This window comes from Eleutherodactylus coqui, chromosome 5 (assembly GCF_035609145.1).
Source record: "Eleutherodactylus coqui strain aEleCoq1 chromosome 5, aEleCoq1.hap1, whole genome shotgun sequence".
In the NCBI taxonomy this organism is placed as follows: domain Eukaryota; kingdom Metazoa; phylum Chordata; class Amphibia; order Anura; family Eleutherodactylidae; genus Eleutherodactylus; species Eleutherodactylus coqui.
The window spans coordinates 93,629,909-93,649,269 of record NC_089841.1 but is presented as its reverse complement, the minus strand read 5'-3'; the positions used below and the strand labels follow the sequence as shown (position 1 = coordinate 93,649,269).

Genomic DNA, 19,361 nt, shown 5'->3' with positions numbered 1-19,361 from the left:
TCCAAAGAGCAGCTGGAGGGACCTGGACTGACCCTGCTAGGTAAGTATAATAAGACATCACCCAAAAATAAGACCCAGTGCCTCTTTTGGGGCAAAATATTAATATAAGACAGGGTCTTATCTTTGGGGAAACAATGTAGTAACCGTTATTAAATAAGTTGGCAGCTGGCAGGGTTTTTCTGTTGCCCTACTTTGGTCAGCCATGTTTTTTCTACTTTAAACATACACTGATCAGCCATAACATTAATTCTTTAATGTTGCTGCCGTTTTTGTGTTTTCTAATTTTTTTTTTTTTTTCATTTTGGTTTTCTCTTCTCTTTCAAAAAATCATAACTCGTGTTGTTCTTTCGACATAGCTGTCTGCGGGCTTGATTTTCTGTGGAACAAGTTGTCTTTTTCAATAGTGCTATGTAATAGTATAATGAAAAGCTCTAAAAAAACCCTTCTAAATGGAGTGAAATGAAATTTTAAAAAAGTTAACGCATCATATAGAGAGGGTCTTGTTTTCATGGTGTACACATTGTAGCAAAAATGAAAATTTTATTCTGTGTCAGTACAATTATGACAATATAGTAGATTTTTTTTTGTTTGTTTTTGTGTTTTTGCTGCGCTGCTTTAAAAAAAAAATCTTTTAAAAATATATCTTTTGATCTGCCATCTTCTGACTGCCATAACTTTTTTTTATTTAATATATTTTTTTTTTTGGTGGGGCGACCTGTGCCTTCTGTTCGTACTTTTAGAATACATACAGCTTTTTGATCGCTTTTTAGTACATTTTCTACTTTGGAGATGGGGTGACTTAAAAAAGCACCATTCTGGCATTGTGTATTTTTTTTCTTCTGATGACATTCACCATAGGAGTAAATAATGTGTTATTTTGATCAGACTTTTACAGGCACAGCCATACTAGATATGTTTTGGTGCTTTTTTTTTGTTTGGTTTGTTTTGATTTTAACTTTTTTTTTATTATAAGCTTTTAGTTATCTTTATTTTTTTGCAGTAACAAAGTAAATAAAGTTTTTTAAATTTGTTTTTTAATCTCCTGGAAGAAGGGGAGCTTGAACTTGATTGCTTATGTCATAAACTACAATACTTCAGTATCGCAGTATATGGTATTTTTGCAGGCTTGCGGCATGTCTTGATAGGCTAAGGGGGGGGGGGGGGTGCATTGATGAGCCATTTAAATGCTGCTCTCAAAATTGACAGTGGCATTTAAAGGTTCATCATGAGCTCCGATCTTAGCTGTTTTGGCCGGTTGTCCGTTGTCTAAGACAGTTAACATCGGCCTTGTATGGAGCGGGCTCGGCCTTTGAGCCCGTGCCATATTAACCCTGCGCTCATAGGTCATATATGTACATCCTGGGGTGTGAAGGAGTTAAGTCTCTGGCATCAACACGTTACTAGCAATTCCCTTTAGCCATGTCAATTGCGAGGTGGACAGCCCACACATGCTCAATTGGATTGAGATCTGGGGGATTTGGAGGCCAAGTCATCACCTTGAACTGCTTGTCGTGCTCTTCAAACCTTCCTGAAAACTGTACCTCTCTAAAAATGAGATGGGGAGCCGCATACTAAAATCATCATTTTCCTGAGACGGCAATGTGCTCTGAACAATTACCCCACTGATTGTGTAGATTGGGGACTTGGTTCTCCTAGTCTAGGTGCAGTACAAGGAACTCTTGACCAAGAAGCTACCGTAGTAGATCCTACACAGCAATGTATTATGGGCCAAATATTGATTTGCTTTCAATGTTCTGCTGTGGTATTATTAATGTTTTATAATGTACATGCTTCTGTAATCCATTAGCTTCCATATAATCTCTCTGGCCCATATTACACGTGTATTATTCATGGTTTTTGCCTTCCCAACAATCAACAGTCACAGCAATAATAGGCGGTGTGAACAGATCCTGAATTTCTCAGGAACGGCCACTGACCTTTGGCTGCACCTTCCTGTTCTAGGTGGATGAGCCATTAGGCGCACAATCTGTAAGCATGGCACGGTGCCCAGCATAGACAAAAGTCCTGTGGAAAAATAACAACTCCTGCCAGGACTTTTCTCATTAAATAAAACTTTTACTGGCTGCTGGAGGTTTACTGCAGAGCTAGCAACTTTTATAGTCAGCAATCGCGCTTGGGATAAAGTTATTCTCACTGTGCGTTGCATGTGCATTGTCCTACTGGGCATTATATGCACAGAGTATTGTATACTTTGTGTAGCCATATAGAATTGGCATTAGTGGATAAATAACTTGTGTTATATGAAAGCCTGTTTCTTTGTGCCAGCTGGTCCGTCATTTGCCCTGTTCAATCTATCAAGCAGCGAGCACTTTTAGTATTGCATTTTGATCAAATTACGTCATATTACACAATGCCAGTCTGCTGCATCAAAAGCGCATAAGATATTGTCTTGTATTGCAAATGTGAATGCCTTCTAGAGGTAAACAAGGGTTATTTTGAACCTTTTATAAACAAAGGGTCCTTTTATACACAAAGGGTCCTTTTATACAGGATGCCCTGTTGGGCACAGGTTGCCCCACAGGTTCGACCCAGTGATGATTGTTCTTATGCTTTTACACAGGAACAATAATCGCTCAGTGAATGGAGGTAGAGGGGGCCGGGGATTGTTTGAATCCGTGAGGGGAGATGAAACTTTAACTTTTTTTCTTTTACATGATCGCCGTTATCCATTGGATAATGATGATCACATGACTGGGTATCGCACACTGGGGCCACCGATGACTGCTCCAAGCTGTCAGCTACCTCCTTTAGCATATAGCAGTGGTCATTCACCCTTCAGTATGATGAAGGGGCAACGGCATGCACTTTCATTGCTTTAGGTAAGGCCCAGTCGGCTTGGTTTTGGAATTGATTGTTAAAGGGAATTTGTCAGCAGTTTTGACCAACCAAAACTAGGCGGGAGCCATGGAGAGGCGTTTAAACAAGCATTTGGCCACGCTTTTATTAACAGCAGTGAGAAAACAAATTTCTATTGCAGCACACACTGTTCCCGCAAGTGCCCCAAAAGTAGTTCCACACGCTGACGTGCACTTTGGTCTCTGCATTGAGCGGTCCTATATTGATTGACAGCTGTAGAAGTCTCCTGGCTGGACACTACAGTGGTCACTCAAGAGCATGGCCAAAGGTATGTTTAACAACCTCTCCATAGCTGCTCCCTAGCATTGTGAAAGGTTTTACATGGTCAAAATTGCTGACACTCCCTTTATTTAACCCCTTAGTGACCAAGCCTGTTTGCGCCTTAATGACCAGGCCAAATTTTGCAAATCTGACATGTGTCACTTTAACATGGAAAAACACCAGAAAGGTTTTGCATATCCAAGCGATTCTGACATTGTTTTTTCGCCACATGTTGTGCTTCATTTAGGCGGAAAAAATAGACCGATAGAAATTGTGTTTATTTATTAAAAGCGCCAAAATTGGGAAAATTTTGAAAAAATCGTCATTTTTTCACATTTCCAACTGCAATATCTTAAATATGTGCAAACATAATATAGAAATTTTTGCTAAGATTTATATTTCCACCCGTTTACTTTATTTTGGGCGCACATTGGAAAAACTTTCGTTTTTTTTAAACTATTTAGGAGACGTACAAATTTAACATTACTTTTTAGCATTTTGAGGAACACTTTGTTTTCCTATACCAAGCCGATATTGGAAAGGCTCATGAGTGTCAGAATAATAGATACCCCCCCAAATGACCTCATTTTAAAAACTACACCCCTTAATATATTCACTGAGGGGTGTCATGAGTATTTTGACCCCACAGTTTTTTTTCAGGAATTAATTCAATTTAGAGGAGAAAAAGTAAAATTTCATATTTTTGCAAATCTGTCATTTTAAAGACATATTTTTTTCCTATAGTTTACATGAAAATCAGGATTTACACCCCAAAATGGATACCCCTATTTCTCCTGTGTTCAGAAATATACCCATTGTGGCCCTATTGTTATATCTGAGTCCACAACGGGGCCCAAAATGAAAGGAGTAGTCAGTGTCTTTCAAAACAGAAATTTTGCTTGAAGTCCTTTTAGGCCCCATAGCACACATGTAGAGTTCTTGAGCGCCCAAAACCATAGAAAACCCCCACAAATGACCCCATTTTGAAAACTAGACCCCTTAAGGAATTTATCTAGGGGTGTACTGCATATTTTGACCCCACAGTTTTTGAATGAATTCAAACCAAGCAAAAGGAAAAAATTGTGATTTTCGTTTTTTCGGCAATTCTGTCATTTTAAAAACAGCTTTTTTTGTACAGCACACATATGAAGGAAGACTTGCACCCAAAAATGGATACCCCTGTTTGTCCCGTGTTCAGAGACATACCCATTGTGGCCCTAATCTTATGTCTGGATACACAACGGAGCCCAAAATGAAAGGAGCGACCGGTGGCTTTCGGAACACAAATTTTGCTTGAAGTCCTTTTAGGCCCCATTGCCCACTTGTAGAGTTCTTGAGCGCCCAAAACCATAGAGAACCCCCACAAATGACCCCATTTTGAAAACTAGACTCCTTAACGAATTTATCTAGGGGTGTACTGCGCATTTTGACCCCACAGTTTTTGAATAAATTCAAGCAAAGCAAAAGGAAAACATTTGGATTTTTGTTTTTTTGGCAATTCTGTCATTTTAAAAACAGCTTTTTTTGTACAGCACACATATGAAGGAAGACTTACACCCCAAAATGGATACCCCTGTTTGTGCTGTTTTCAGAAATATACCCATTGTGGCCCTAATCTTATGTCCGCATGCACAACGGGGCCCAAAATAAAAGGAGTAATCGGTGGCTTTCAGAACATAGATTTTGCTTGAAGTCCTTTTAGGCCCCATTGCCCACTTGTAGAGTTCTTGAGCGCCCAAAACCATATAGAACCCCCACAAATGACCCCATTTTGAAAACTAGACCCCTTAACGAATTTATCTAGGGATGTACTGCATATTTTGACCCCACAGTTTTTGAATAAATTTAAGCAAAGCAAAAGGAAAAAAATAGGATTTTCATTTTTTGGGCTATTGTGTCAATTTAAAAACAGTTTTTTTTGTACAGCACACATATAAATGAAGGCTTTCACCCCAAAATGGATACCCCTGTTTGTCCCGTGTTCAGAAACATACCCATTGTGGCCCTAATAGACTTACAGGACCCATGGCTAGGCCTACAATGAAAGGAATACCCGTTGGATTTCAGGGTACCACTGAATAAATTTCAGGCCCCATTGCCCACTTATAGAGCCATTGAGCGGCCAAAACTATAAAGAACCCCCTCAAATGACCCCATTTTGAAAACTAGACCCCCTAACGAATTCATCTAGGGGTGTACTGCGTATTTTGACCCCACAGTATTTGAATGAATCTAAGCAAAGCAGAAGGAAAAAGTTATGATTTTCAATTTTTTTGGCAATTTTTTCAATTTAAAAACAGTTTTTTTGTACAGTGCACATAGGAATGAAGACGTTCACCCCAAAATGGATACCCCCGTTTGTCCCGAGTTCAGAAACATACCCATTGTGGCCCTAATCTACTTACAGGACGCATGGCAAGGCCTATAAAGGACGGAACACCTGTTGGATTTTAGGGCACAACTGAATAAATTCCAGGCCCCATTGCTTATTTGTACAGAATAAAGATTGACTCCCTAAAAATTCCCCCCCTCCCCCTCCGCGCCCTTTTTGGCGTTCGCAAATCTTAGATAAAAGTAAAAATGTGAACTGTGTAGTATTTCCGAAGACAGGGGTAATTACGGAGGCTGGTTGGAATGGGCCCATGGGGCAATAAAACCGGGTATCCCCCCCCCCCCCTCCTCTCATGCTTTTTGGGGGTATTTCATGACCTCAGTGGCGGGTATGGGGTGTAAAAAGTGGCGTTCCGTGAGTCTCCGTAAGCTTGATGAGGTGCGGTGGTCTCACACAGAAGGCGCTCAACAAGGTGCTCCTGGAACTGCAGGAAAGCGAGCGTTCCCGGGGCTTCTTGTAAAATACATATCACAGGTAGCGGTCTGAATAACGCCGGGCTCACGCGGGTGCAGGCGGAATCCGCTTGCGGAGGCCCACAGCGGATCCCATCTGTGAGCCCGGCTGTGACCCTGCGTACGGCTGCGTAATGTACTGCGCATAACTGCGTACTCACACAGGCGGTCATGCACAGTACACCTTTGTTTGTATTTCCCGCACCATCGCTTAGCGATGACGCGGGTACCCGCAGCCCGTATACAATGTAGTTGCGTATGGACTGCGGGTATATCCGCGACCATGGAGCACAATGGGCTCTATGTTGCCGATATCCGCAGTAAAATAGAACCTGCTGCGTTCTCTTTTCTGCGAGTGGATTACGCAATTCCGACCCGCTAATGTGAGCGGAATTGTGTAATCCAATGCGATTGATCTGCGTATTACCACGGATCAGACGCATGCGGAATCCGTCATTCCTATCCGGTCATGTGAGACCGGCCTAAGGTAGATCGCTACCTTTTTATCACGTGACCGGGGACCGCTCAACGAGGCCCCTGGTCACTGCTCCAGGCTCTCTGTGACCGTTGGTCGCTGGGAGCAAGGAGATTTTACATTTCCTGGGCTCCCTGACTCCTGCGCATGTGTCCGGCTTTTTGCCGGCAATCGCATGTGCAGAATCCTGGAAGGTCCACGGAGGAAGATCGCGTCGGGATTCAAATACACAGGCCTCCGGTAAAAAGATTCATCTCCTCTCACCGATCGCATCAGTGAGGGGAGATGAAACTTCAAATTTTTTTTTTTACTTTTACGTGATCACCATTATTGGATAATGGCGAACACGTGACCAGGAACCGCTCACCGCGGACCCCCATTAAATCTCCATGCTCTTGGCTACGTTTTGTAGCCAGGAGCAGGGAGAATTTAAATTATCCTGGCAATCCACAGCTTTTGCGCATGCGCCCGCCATTTTGGCGACGGGCGCGTGTGCAGAAGCTGTGGTAAGGTCCGCGGATAAATCTGGGGGCCTTAGGTACGTACTTTCATCCTCCCTCACGGATATGATCCATGAGGGGAGATGAAACGTACGCTTTTTAAACTTTTAAAAACTTTTTTTTACTTTTTTTTTTTTAAACTTTTTTACACTTTTTTCTCACTTTACATGATCACTGTCATCCATTGGATGTCAGTGATCATGTCCCCGGTATAATCTCTCTGCTCCTAGCTACACATGGCAGCCAGGAGCAGAGGGATTTTAAATTTCCCGGGGCTCGAGCCCGTCTGTTCACGCGCCCGATGTCAATCATCGGGCGCGCATGCGCAGACGGGGGTTCGGGTCCCGGGACATCGGGACACCGCTGAGGACTGGGGGTGAGTATTTTCACCTCCCCTCATGGATCGGATCCATGAGGGGAGGTGAAACTGACTTTTTTAAAACTTTTTTTTAACTTTTTCGCGATCGCCGCTAACCATTGGATAACGGCGATCGCGGTACCGGGGACCGCTCACCGCAGTCCCCGCTGACATCTCCTGCCTCCCGGCTACCTACAGGAGCCGGGAGCCAGGAGATTTTAAATCTCCCGCGCCGCCGGGCCTTCTGCGCATGCAGCTGACGTAATGCCGCCTGGCGCGCATGCGCAGAAGACCGGCTTCGGGCCCCGGAGCGGTAGGAGAGCGGGGAGCAGCGTGCCAGACCTCGGTGAGTAATTTCAGCTGCTCCGATGGATCCGATCCATCAGAGCAGCTGAATCTTTAACTTTTATGTACTTTTATTTACTTTTTTTGCGATCGGCGCTATCCATTGCATAGCGCCGATCGCAATGCCGGGGGGGGGCTCCGAACAGCCCGGGATGACAGCTCCATCCTGTCAGCTACCTGCGGACACCGACAGCATGGAGCTGTCACGTCCACAGCCCGAGGGGCACTATTCTCTGCAGGAAGCATGTTTTTACGTCCTCAGAGAATAGAGCCCACTTCGGGAGGACGTAAAAACACTATGGGCTGGTCGTTAAGGGGTTAAAGAGTTTTTCCGGGACTACACTATTTATGTACCCCAATGATCAACCAATTAAAGAGACAGCAGCTCTCCCTTGAGCAGTGCAGTCACTTCAGTCCACACCGGGCACAACGCTGCACATTGCATAGTGGCTGTGTCTAGTATTGCAGCTCAGTCCCATTCACTTGAATGGGACTGAGCTGCTCTCAGGCTATGTAATGAAGGTGACATAACATGCGTGAGAAGAGGTTGTGGCACTCGCCTAAGCACTGAGAGCGCTTCAATTAGCTGATCAGTGAGGAACCTGAGAAGCGCACCCCTGCTGATCAACTATTGATTACGTATTCTGAGAATAGGTAATCTGTAGTATAATCCTAGAAAATCCCTTTACATGGATTGTCAGAATTCAACCTTTTTCTTTCCTAAAGGTAGCAAATGTTGTGTTCCTTCCCGTTTCAGCACCATAGCTCCGGTCCTCCTGGCCAGCCTAGTGACCACTACAGCCAATCACTGGCCTTAGTGGTGTACGGCATAAAACCACTTTAATGACTACACGATTTTGCAGGAAAGCGGCAGTTGTGCTTGCAGAGCTATGCACCCATTAACAAGCAGATTGAAAATTGCACCCTTTTGCAGTATAGGACAATGTTGGTGCACTTTTTAGCCAACTGTGGCCACATCTCAGCCGCCCAGTGGTGACGGCAACTCCTCCCATTTAAGTGGTAGTTGTGCAGAACTAGAGAGGTTTATTTTACCAAATGTGCAGGTTTTGACCCCCACATGTGTGAAACTTGAAAAAAATGATATATAGGTTTGAAGCATTGCTCATCTCTAGTGCGTGTCCGTAATGCTCATCCCCCCCCCCCCTGTTTAAGTGCCAGCAACCCAAGAAGATTTCCTCCTATCCAGCAGTCCATCATCCCCCATGCGTCATAAAGTAAATTGCATGCCTGCACTGTAAGAATTGACACTTCGGATTTATTCTATACCCATGAGAAATTAGCGCAGGGATGACTTATGCTCAAAGCCGGGAAGACTGCATTGATTTAAAGCGCTACCTTTCTATTTAATGACCTGTTGTCACAATCATTCAGCATCTTCCCTAAATGTAAATTGGGGGTGCTGGGTTGTGTAATAATTTTTGCAGCAGTCGCTTTTTAGTGACGATCCTTTTGTTTGCAGAGAAATTATTTTAAGTTTCTGTCTGTGAACCATGTGAGATAAATTTGGCCGGAAGATTATGGAAAAATACAGATTTTAATGTTTTCTTAAAACTGATTTATCACCTATAAACCTCTAAAAAGAACATTTTGTGCAATTTACTGCATTCCGCAGATCTAATCTGCATAAAAGGTTCAATACCTTTATAAATACTGCACTTTGCTTTCCTTTTGCTGACCTTGAGTTACATCATGTTCTTCCTCATTCATGTTTAATGCAGAATTCTTTTGTTACTAGACTCAGAATGAACTTTGCAAAGTTACTTAACTTTTGTGTTGATTTATGCTTCATGCATCACACTAATCCCAAATGCAATGCCAATGCATTGCAGATCAAAATACAGTAGTACAGGGGATATATATATAATTTTTTTTTTTTTTTAAATATAATTTTTCTTTTTTAAATCAGACCACTCTCTCAAAAAAAAAATGGCCGCATGTTCCATTGAATACTACATATTAGGAGTATAGGACCCAATGCAGAATGTTTGGCTGTTTTTGTAATACCCATATGCCGGAATAGCGGAATAATGAGAGCTATATACCTGCATATTCGGTCTTTGCATGGGCGCAGCACAGTGAGGCAAACTTACTAGGCAGATCAAAGGTCAGGGGACCCACATTTTGCTGACAGACTTGGGGTCCCATCAGCAGCACTTGTGATATGGCTTCTATTTACAATAGTAGCTACGAAGCTCTGCCAGAGCCGTCATCTGAATGAAGTCACTGACGCTCGTTAACTTACAATGGAGCCGTTGTGATTCCATTGTAGTGTCCATCTTTTGATGCTAAGACCAGCTCTGTATGCTGCTAATTATACTTCTATGATGTAAATGTGAACACAGTCTAAAGCCCCATTTACACAGGACGAGTGTCGGGCAAACGATGCCCGACACTCATCCCTGTGTGTCTGCGCTCCCGTGCGTTGCTCCTGCACGGGAGCTAGCAAAGCAGGCTGGTTCACGGGGCGGCCAGCAGGGGGGCAGGACAGTGCAGGATATTTCTCTCCTCTCGCTCCCCTGCCCCTCTCCATTCACATAACACAGCCGCCGTTCACTACTGAACAGCCACTGTTTAAACTGCACGATCAGCGATGAGCTTCATCGCTCATCGTTTATGCAGCATGAAAGATCAGCAGTGAAGCTCATCGTTCAGCTTAAACAGCCGCCGCTCAGTAGCGAACGGCAGCTGTGTTATGTGAATGGAGAAAGGCGGGGGGAGCGAGAGGGGAGAAATCTCCTGCACTGCCCCGCCCCCATGCTGGTCGCTCTGTGAGCGTGACAGCTCCGCTAGCTACTGTGCAGGCGCACGGAAGCGGGGGTCGTCCTGTTCAAATGGGGCTTAAGGAATTTGTGTCTCTCCTCTTTGTTGTGACTTAGTTCTCCTTTTCATTGAAAAAGGATTATAGGGATCTTCTGAACGTAATGCAAAAGGGGCCTTTTTCACCAGGCAAGTCAATGCCACGGCTCAGCCAAATCATAAATCCCCCCTTCACAAAGCGCTAACTGTTTAATTGCTACTTCAGCTGCAGCTTAACCAATCAATGCAGCACTGGATGAACCATCCATTTTTTTGAGTGCAGCTAGGGCTTAGTTTTGCGGTAGGGCTTAACCTTCTTGTGGTAAAATAAGTTTATTGCGCGATTTTATCACAGACAGCAGCGTTGCGATGCACAATTTTTGCAAAAAAAAATCGCAGGGACAAAGCTGCGATATTGCCGTAATTTTTTCTTAGCAGCTAAATCGCTGTCGCCCATCAATTTCACGTCAAATACATTCACGCGAGCCATAAATTCAAAATCTACAATAAAAAAAAGTGACGTTTTGGGGAGAGTTTGTCCAATTTTAACGTGACTGTTGGGGGGTTATTATGATGCAGGTGCAGAATAGACAAAAACCACTGACTTTTTCTGTTGCATTTTTCTAATTTAATGTCGCGCCGCAGAAGGCAATCCAGGAATGGCAGCACTTCATCTCAAATGGACAGGAGTAAATATTCATTCCTCCATCTCCAGTGTTTCAGTCGTCTGCCGTCAGACGGGCCCTATCTGGTGCAAGTTGGTTGATCGATGAATGATGATCCACTTTTGGCCGCTCTCATAATCGACATGAAGGGCAGGCGGGATGTCAAATGTCCAGCTAATTCCCCTTGTGGATTTCTTAGAGTGTTTGCACAGCTCCGTGTTCTGTGTGTAAAAGAAACAGGTTGCACCATATATCCTTACGCAGAACGCTGTTGGTGTAGAGTCACCTTCACAACCATATCTGATATATTTTACTTTTATCTCCCACTTGTTTGTTCTGTGGTTTATTAGGATCTGGTGCGCACGGTCAGATGTCCTTAGATATTTACCATACATTCCCTTTTCTTATTACCAGGGATCACAGTCCGGGGGATTGCTGGAAATAAACCCAACGCACGAAGTAAACGGTAGGTCTCTGCATTATTAGACTTGAGCAAGAACCGAGTCTGCGACGGTCCTCTCCCCCTGTGCAGCCTCCAATCACCCAAGGAATGTGATATATCAACTATTCTTCTTATTCTCGAATTCCGCAATTCAAATCTGTCTGTGGACATGCAGCCCTAACGTAGTACGCAATATTTGGGTAATGCACCTGTTCTCGTACAATGTGAATAAGCAGCGTGCTGCGGAATAGTGTAGGTGCTGTACATTAATGATGTACTATGTCACAGCGGTTACTTAAAAATGTAAGATGTATAGAGCTCATATATGCCACATGCACATACAGATTATGTATGTATGTATGTGTGTATATATATATATATATATATATATATATATATATATATATATATATATATATATATATATATATATATATATATATATATATATATATATATATAAATAATCACTGTATTCCATGTGGTTTAGCCTCCTATCTGATGATTATCACGCACCATCTTGATGCTGAGATTTTTACTTTCACATCACTCGCATGATGCATCAGCACAGCATTACATAAGTAGCTGGAAACTGTACCATCTCTGCTGCAAGGAAAACGCTGCCATTACATTGTTTTTTAAAATCTAAATAAGCTGCAAACCAGGAGTATAGAGTCAGGAGGAGGAGCTGTGATCTCCTGTATTATAACTGTATGACAGGAGCTGTGTGATCATCGCCAGTTAATGTGATAGGGGTGTCTATGTCCCACTCTGAAGAGCTTGTGTAGTACACTCCATGTTATATTATCACACAGAAGAAATGCTGACTAGAAACTGAATACATAAACCCAAGCAGATCTGAGCTGGTCAGAACTGAGATCACATGACCATCAGGGGAGAAGGAGGCCAGGAGCTTCAGAAAGAAGGGAATAACTAGCCACGGTAACACTAGCTGACGTGTATATATTGGAGGGCTAGGCACATAAGGATTGAAAAAAACATGTAACTAGTCCTTAATTTTAGACCTTGTTCCTGTGGTCAAATGGCACAGATATCTGCAGCGGATTTGTATTTGAAGGTGACACAGATCCGCATATGGATAAACTCCTTACTTACCATTGATGTCTTTTGGATTTTCCAACACAGATTCCACGTCAAAAATTGGCATGTCACTGCATTTTTTTCGCACAATGCAGAAAAATCTGCAACACATGCCGCTCATTAATTTCGAACGTAAAGCTATAGCAACACAGAAACTGAGCAAAAAACATCTGCGTGTGATCGGGGCCTTTATCGCTGTGTGTAGAGGCCTGTTCTTGGGTAGTGCTTTTAGCTACACTTTTTACAAATGCAAGATTGTATGAAGGTGCCCATGAGTGTAAAGTGCTAGGTGGCATCTTCACAATGTGCCAGGTGTCCACTCTTAGAATCATAAAATCATGTTAGAAATTATATAAGTCAGTTAGTCTATCATAATTCAGGTTTTATTTGGATTTGTGTGAAAACTGTTCCAAAACCCCAGCACGGAAAGGGTTTAAAAGGATTGTCCATTATTATGGCATATTAATCCCATTAGTGGCTTTGCTCTGATGTGACTTGGCATGGTGCTGTGTTGTACTACATTCTCTCTGTCCATTATTGTTGCTGAATCGTTGGATTCCTTTCGCCATGCCAGGTGGTGGGGGGGGGGGGTTTCAGTAAACTATATTGGTGGAGCCGTCAAAAGAAAGGTAAGTTGTCTCCTGTTTAGACAACTCCTTGAATACATTTTAATGGACAGCAGATGTTGTGAGATTGCTATAAATGCCATTATAATCTATTATTTAGTCACGTTTTATTTATTTTTCTTTCCAACAGACCAGGAACAACACAGCAGAACCCGGCTTCTAAGAAAGCAAAAGTAAAGCGCTCCGTTCTTACCATTGATGCCTTTTTTAAGTAATATTTTACGATTCCTATGAAAGAATGGGCCATCTTTCAGCACAGTGCTTAAGTTAACATCCACCTTCCGCTATATTGACTAAACAAATGGCTTGCCTACCTCAGGACGAGGCGGTCGCACTGGTGACGGCTAAGATTGCAAGAGCCGTTTTGTTGCTAATATTGGTTTGTATCTGTGTAGTCAAGGACAATCACAAGTCTCTTCTGTGATCTAGAAGACTGTAATGGAGTACACATTGTTTAGCACAGCAGTTCGAACAAAAATGTTGAACACAGATGAAATGATGAAGTCTTTTATTTCTATTGATACGTAGAAACTTTGGACGCGGCCACCATAAACCAGTCCAATCTCCTGATACCCACACCCTATAATGAATATTTATTTGGATTTTCTTTTCTATATACCTTTTAATTGTGAAATATTTTAAGACTTTGATATTGCTTATTTAATTAAGATTTGTACATGCAACTTTTGGCTATGGCAATAGTTCCCAGACCAGAGTTGAATTATTTTATAGCACTTGATTTTCTTTGGAAGGGGTGTACAAAGTCAGAAGAGGAGACAAAAGTTAACTTGCGATTTGGGTTCACCAAAATCTTATATGAATAAAATACAAAGTCATTCTTCAATCGCACAAAAGGTGAAGTATTGGGCCATCTAAACTGAGGAAGGGTCTGGTTTCAGTAGTACCGTGCAGCTTCCAAATGTGGTAGTGCTCATAAGATATTGTCTTAACTGGATTTCCCCTTTTCTTGCTTTGTTCACATAGATTTTGAAGTGGCATCTGCTGCATCTGACCCACGAAACTTCTCTTATCTCTGGAACTGTTTGAGGTTTCATCCCTCTTAGATTTGTTCATAGGTCTAATAAATGATGATGATGATGATGATAAATTCTTGACTGGCTGCATGGAAAACATTATTTATCTAAGCTTTGCATTTAATATATTTTTACGAACTTATGTTTTTTTAAAATGCAGATATTTTTGGAACATTGTTAAAATACTGAAAAAGCAGTGGACACTTGCAAGGTTTCTAGAAACCAAAATATTATTGATATAGCCAAAATACTTACATGGTCTTTTAGTAAAGGTCTTAGCAGTTGTAACCAGGGCCAGCTGTCCACAGGCGGGTCAGATTACGCACAACCCTGTGCCCACCCGGCATTCGCTTGTACCTGCCTTTCTGAGCCATTGGACATGGGCAGTACAGATTATTTTTTTAAACCTCTGCTTTTCCCGCAGATCAGACAGCTTCCATTGATTTCAATGAAAGCTATATGCGCAAAAATAGATGCTGCTATTTTTTTTTTCCCTCTGCAAGTGGAAGATCGCAATTGAGGAAAAAGTGATTTTTTTTCAAAAGCATGTTATGGGCAGTACTTGCTGTGGAATCCGGAGGCGGATTTGTTTGTTTTTTAGGACGTTTTGGCTGAAGCCATCGTACAATATCTGTCACAGGCATCCATTTAATGTCCCTCCTGTTTTGGGACAAAATCATGTCCTGCGACAGAAGAAGGCTGCTATGCTGCTCGCTGTTGGTCTTCTGGGCCAATGCCCCTTTAATCTGCTGGTTCTGAGTCCTATAAAATGGATGATGGATGATGCAATCTTCAGACTAACTTATCTTCACAGTGCATTTTTAGTCTACCAATGCACTATACCTGCTCTCTGATTGGCCGGCATTGCTCATGTGATCAGTTATGGCCAATCGGAGAGCAGTACAGAGTGTATTAGTAGATTGCTGCTGCCATCTTGAACAGCAAAAAAAAAAAAATAAGATTCCAAACTAGCACATCAGAGGGATATCAGCAGTAAGGAACAGACAGTAATGCACTACTCTTCAGTCCTGGGACCGAAATTTTGTCCTGAAACCAGAGGGTCACTTTAAACAGGTTCTGTTCATATGATGTTTATAGCCTCTGATTATAATCATGTGTGTATTTTATAATACTCTTGTAGGTTATACATCTTAGCTCAAAGATTGAGCTTTGTCTTAGTTTTTTACAGTGCACTTAACAAGGTACCCCTTTGATAACCAAATCCAGACTTCCATAGATAAATTTACAGTAAATGTCATGTATACTTTTGAACCCATAATTATGCTGTTCTTAGTATTTTTTTGTGTGTTTTTGTTGTTTTTTTTTTTTGTATGTATTTTTGCCATCTTTTGCACACTTTCTGTGTTTATGGGATCATGGTCTACATAAGTGTGCGACCATTAATAGTGCCAGTCACATTCTTTTTTTTTTTTTTTAAGTGTTATGTATACTGTTAATGCCGTGTATTTATTATGTTTCTAATTTATAAAATAAAGCAATTGTGAGTTTTTGTTTTACTGCAATGGTATTGTTTGCTATCCTTACATTAAAAAGAAATAGACAATAATTATCATCTTGTTGATTTTGTTTTTCTGTTTTCTGATGCAAAGCAATACATGAGAACTGAAATGTATATTCGGCGTGCTCTGAGCTCCCGCCCCCTCTCTGCCTCCTCTCCACCCCCCTGCACTATTTTCAATGAGAGGCGGGACAGGGAAGAGCTAATTCCCGAAACTTAGCCCCACCCCCATTCCGCCTCCTCTCATTGCAAATAGTGCAGAGGGGGTGGAGAGGAGGCAGAGAGGGGTGAGAGCTCAGAGCACTGCTCCCGGCTCTTCCAGCCTCCTCCCCCTGCAGAGAGAGACGCCGTATATCGGCTGGGCGTGAATACCCGGCCTATATACGGTTGTCTGAATGCACCCTAAGGGTGATATCCATCTGACAATATGATGTAAATACTAGTAGAAATAAACATGGTGCCCCAGTACTATCCTGAGCACTTGCAAAGTTGGGCAATCAATGCAAAGTCACTAGGAGCCAGAATCCATGGATCCAAACTTAAGACAAAATAGAAGAAAAATGTGACAGCATACAAGGTGAAAAGTAGAAGAAAATCTTTATTCCTCCATAGACCAAATAACAGCAACATTGTGACCAGAAGGTCTTCATCAAGCATACAGGTATATACAAATGTCTCATAAATAGTACAAATTAACATCGGTCATGTGAGCTCCACCAACAATAACGAGCCAACCCAAGAAAGGTTTTGGATTAGATTTAAGTTTGTGTGTATGTATACCATGAGGATAGTGGAGAGATTTGTGATATTTGCACACAGGATTGAATAGACTGTATGCAAGCAAACTCTCAGCAGTAAAACGTATGAGGTGGAAGTTAAAATGCAATATTGAGAGACCATGAACGAGCTCGACGTGACTTTTGTCAGGAAATGCCTTGACTGCAGGAGGACTATGAACATTCTCTAATGTAATAAATATTATGTTTGGAACCTTATAAAGTGAGTTCACTCCCATATTATACCGATCAAAGAAAGAATAACATCATAATCCAAGTGGAGGGTCGAAGAATTCTCAAAATATGAACCATTTTTATATGAGCAAGAAGCTTGATATTGTATCAAAGAATTGTAATGTAATGTTTTTATTCAATTGTTTTCTTTAAAAGCAGAAGCGATTCCAATAATCATAGGTCTGCAGAGAAATCACATGTTCTACCACCGACCTACAGCAGACTGCAAGCAATATTTAAAGGGATTATCCAGACTACATTTGATGGCCAAAGCTTTGAAAAATGGGTTGAACACCTCTACAAGGGTTATTTTGCAGTGAGATCCAATAGATCTATGCTTTGTAAGCAAATGCATGAGTGTTTGGACAGGTACAGGTAGCAATGGTGCTTTTGGCCCAGAGAGACGCCTCAAAAGCGAATGTGTGCTATATGTCAAGGAGGCTGAAAGAACCTTTGTTATGGCACAACCTTTTGCATGTAAAAGAACTACTGAGTTGAGGATTCAACATGACTTTTCTTGTTTTTAAGTAAAAGTAATCTTTAACTCTTCATTCTTTTTATATGTAAAATGTTGCGCCATATTCCAGGTCTTTCTCTTAGATCATGCCAATATGTGATTGGTGGAGGTCCGACTCTTGCCAGCTTTGCTGTGTGAAGTGGCCGCAGCACTGGTTTGAACACTGCTGGGTCTTCAATATTGGCATCGGTTTCAGGCTGGTTCGTACCATAATGGTGGTGCAAGGTATTCTTCTATTCTATTGAATGGATGGGACAATGCTGCTGTACCTTGCACAGCCGCTATGCAAAATATCACGTTTTCAAGCAATATATGCGATGTTAAAGGGAATAAAAAGGTGCAAACAAACATTGAAAATTTTTAATATGTTGTACATAAGCTTTATATTCAGCTTTTGCTACTTATGCTAGAATTCTCCACACATGGTGTATTTGATCTAACTACATTGCTAACTAGAAGAAATCTGTTAGTCGAATGTGCATTTCCATTGCCTTAAGGGGATAATGATAAGAATCTGCCAGTTCCAGGTAGGGCCCTTTTACATGGAATGATTGTCAGGCGGAGAAGCGATCATTGCTCAGTGAATGATCTGAATGGTAATTGATTCTTGTAAAAGGGCCCTTAGACACTAATCTCCAGGTTGAACAATGGATTGGCCATATTAAATTCCAACAGGCTGATACTTTGTTTTCTCCAACAGTAGGTTTTAGCCCTGCACTTGGGCTGCCCTCAAACACACCTGCTGGGGTATGTTAAACTATGGTAAGAAGTATATGAGCATAGAATTTTTAAAAATCTCTGTGCAGTTAACATCTCGAATGGGATATCACAAAACTGATAAAACACAGTGCCATCACAGCACATGGCAACACAAACTAATGTAAGAGGACTGTGTAATTGTAACATATTATTTAAGGCTGAAAAAAAGACGTGTCCATCCAGTTCAACCTATTACCCCACCTCACGCCAGTGTTGATCCAGAGGAAGACAAAAACACCATGAGGTGGTAAAAGCCAAAGGGAAACGCATTTCTTCCCAACTGCAATCTGGTAATCAGAATAATCCCCAACTCACCTACCCTTCTGAATTAGGGACTATAAAAAGTAATATTATAACGCTCTAGAAAGGTGTCCAGGCCCCTCAAATGCTTATCAAATTTGTCATCACCACGTCCTCAGCCAGAGGACAAATTCTACCTTCCCAAGGTTGAAGGAGGACCTTGTGCCCTTAGTCAACAGAGATGCTGGGTTCTAATATGTCAAATGGGGAAACCCTAAGAAAACTCTGCCACATGCTATCTGCCTGATTAATAGGTTTCAGGACTATACATAAATTGTCGAAAGTCCACGTTAATGCTGCTGCAAACAAGAGACTGGTCCATGGGGAATAAGATATGTAACCACCAAATCTCTCCAGGTTTTAAATATCTGGGAATTCACATACATAGAGACTTTGCTTGCAGTTTCAATATGAATGTGGCCTCTCTTTTCCCTTTTCTTCAGAATAAATTTAAGACTTGGAGTTCATTGCCCCTATTGGTAGCAGGCTCAATCAATCTTATCAAGATGATAATCCTCACAAAATTCCTGTACTGCTTGAAACACGAAGATTCAATAGTACCACAAAAGGTTTTTAATAAAACTTAAAGGGGTTGTCTCGCGAAAGCAAGTGGGGTTATACACTTCCGTATGGCCATATTAATGCAGTTTGTAATGTACATCGTGCATTAAATATAAGCCATACAGAAGTTATTCACTTACCTGCTCCGTTGCTGGCGTCCCCGTCTTCATGGATCCATCTAATTCTGATGTCTTCTTGCTTTTTTAGACGCGCTTGCGCTGGGCGGTATTCTCTTCTTTTGCTCTGTCCGGCACGAGCGGCGTTCTGGCTCCGCCCCCTTCTACGCGTCATCGTAGCTCCACCCCGTCACGTGTGCCGATTCCAGCCAATCAGGAGGCTGGAATCGGCAA

The 19,361-nt window shown here is 42.0% G+C and overlaps 1 protein-coding gene across 1 annotated transcript in view; it reads left to right on the top strand.

Moving 5' to 3' along the window:
- Positions 1-15,901, top strand: part of POLK (DNA polymerase kappa) — an 85,198-nt gene extending 69,297 nt beyond the window's left edge. The window contains exons 14-15 of the mRNA XM_066602880.1: positions 11,557-11,608; positions 13,442-15,901. Of these exons, the coding sequence (XP_066458977.1) occupies positions 11,557-11,608; positions 13,442-13,526 (137 nt within the window). The 3' untranslated portion in view covers positions 13,527-15,901. The remainder of the gene's footprint in view (positions 1-11,556; positions 11,609-13,441) is intronic.
- The last annotated feature ends 3,460 nt before the right edge of the window (positions 15,902-19,361 follow it).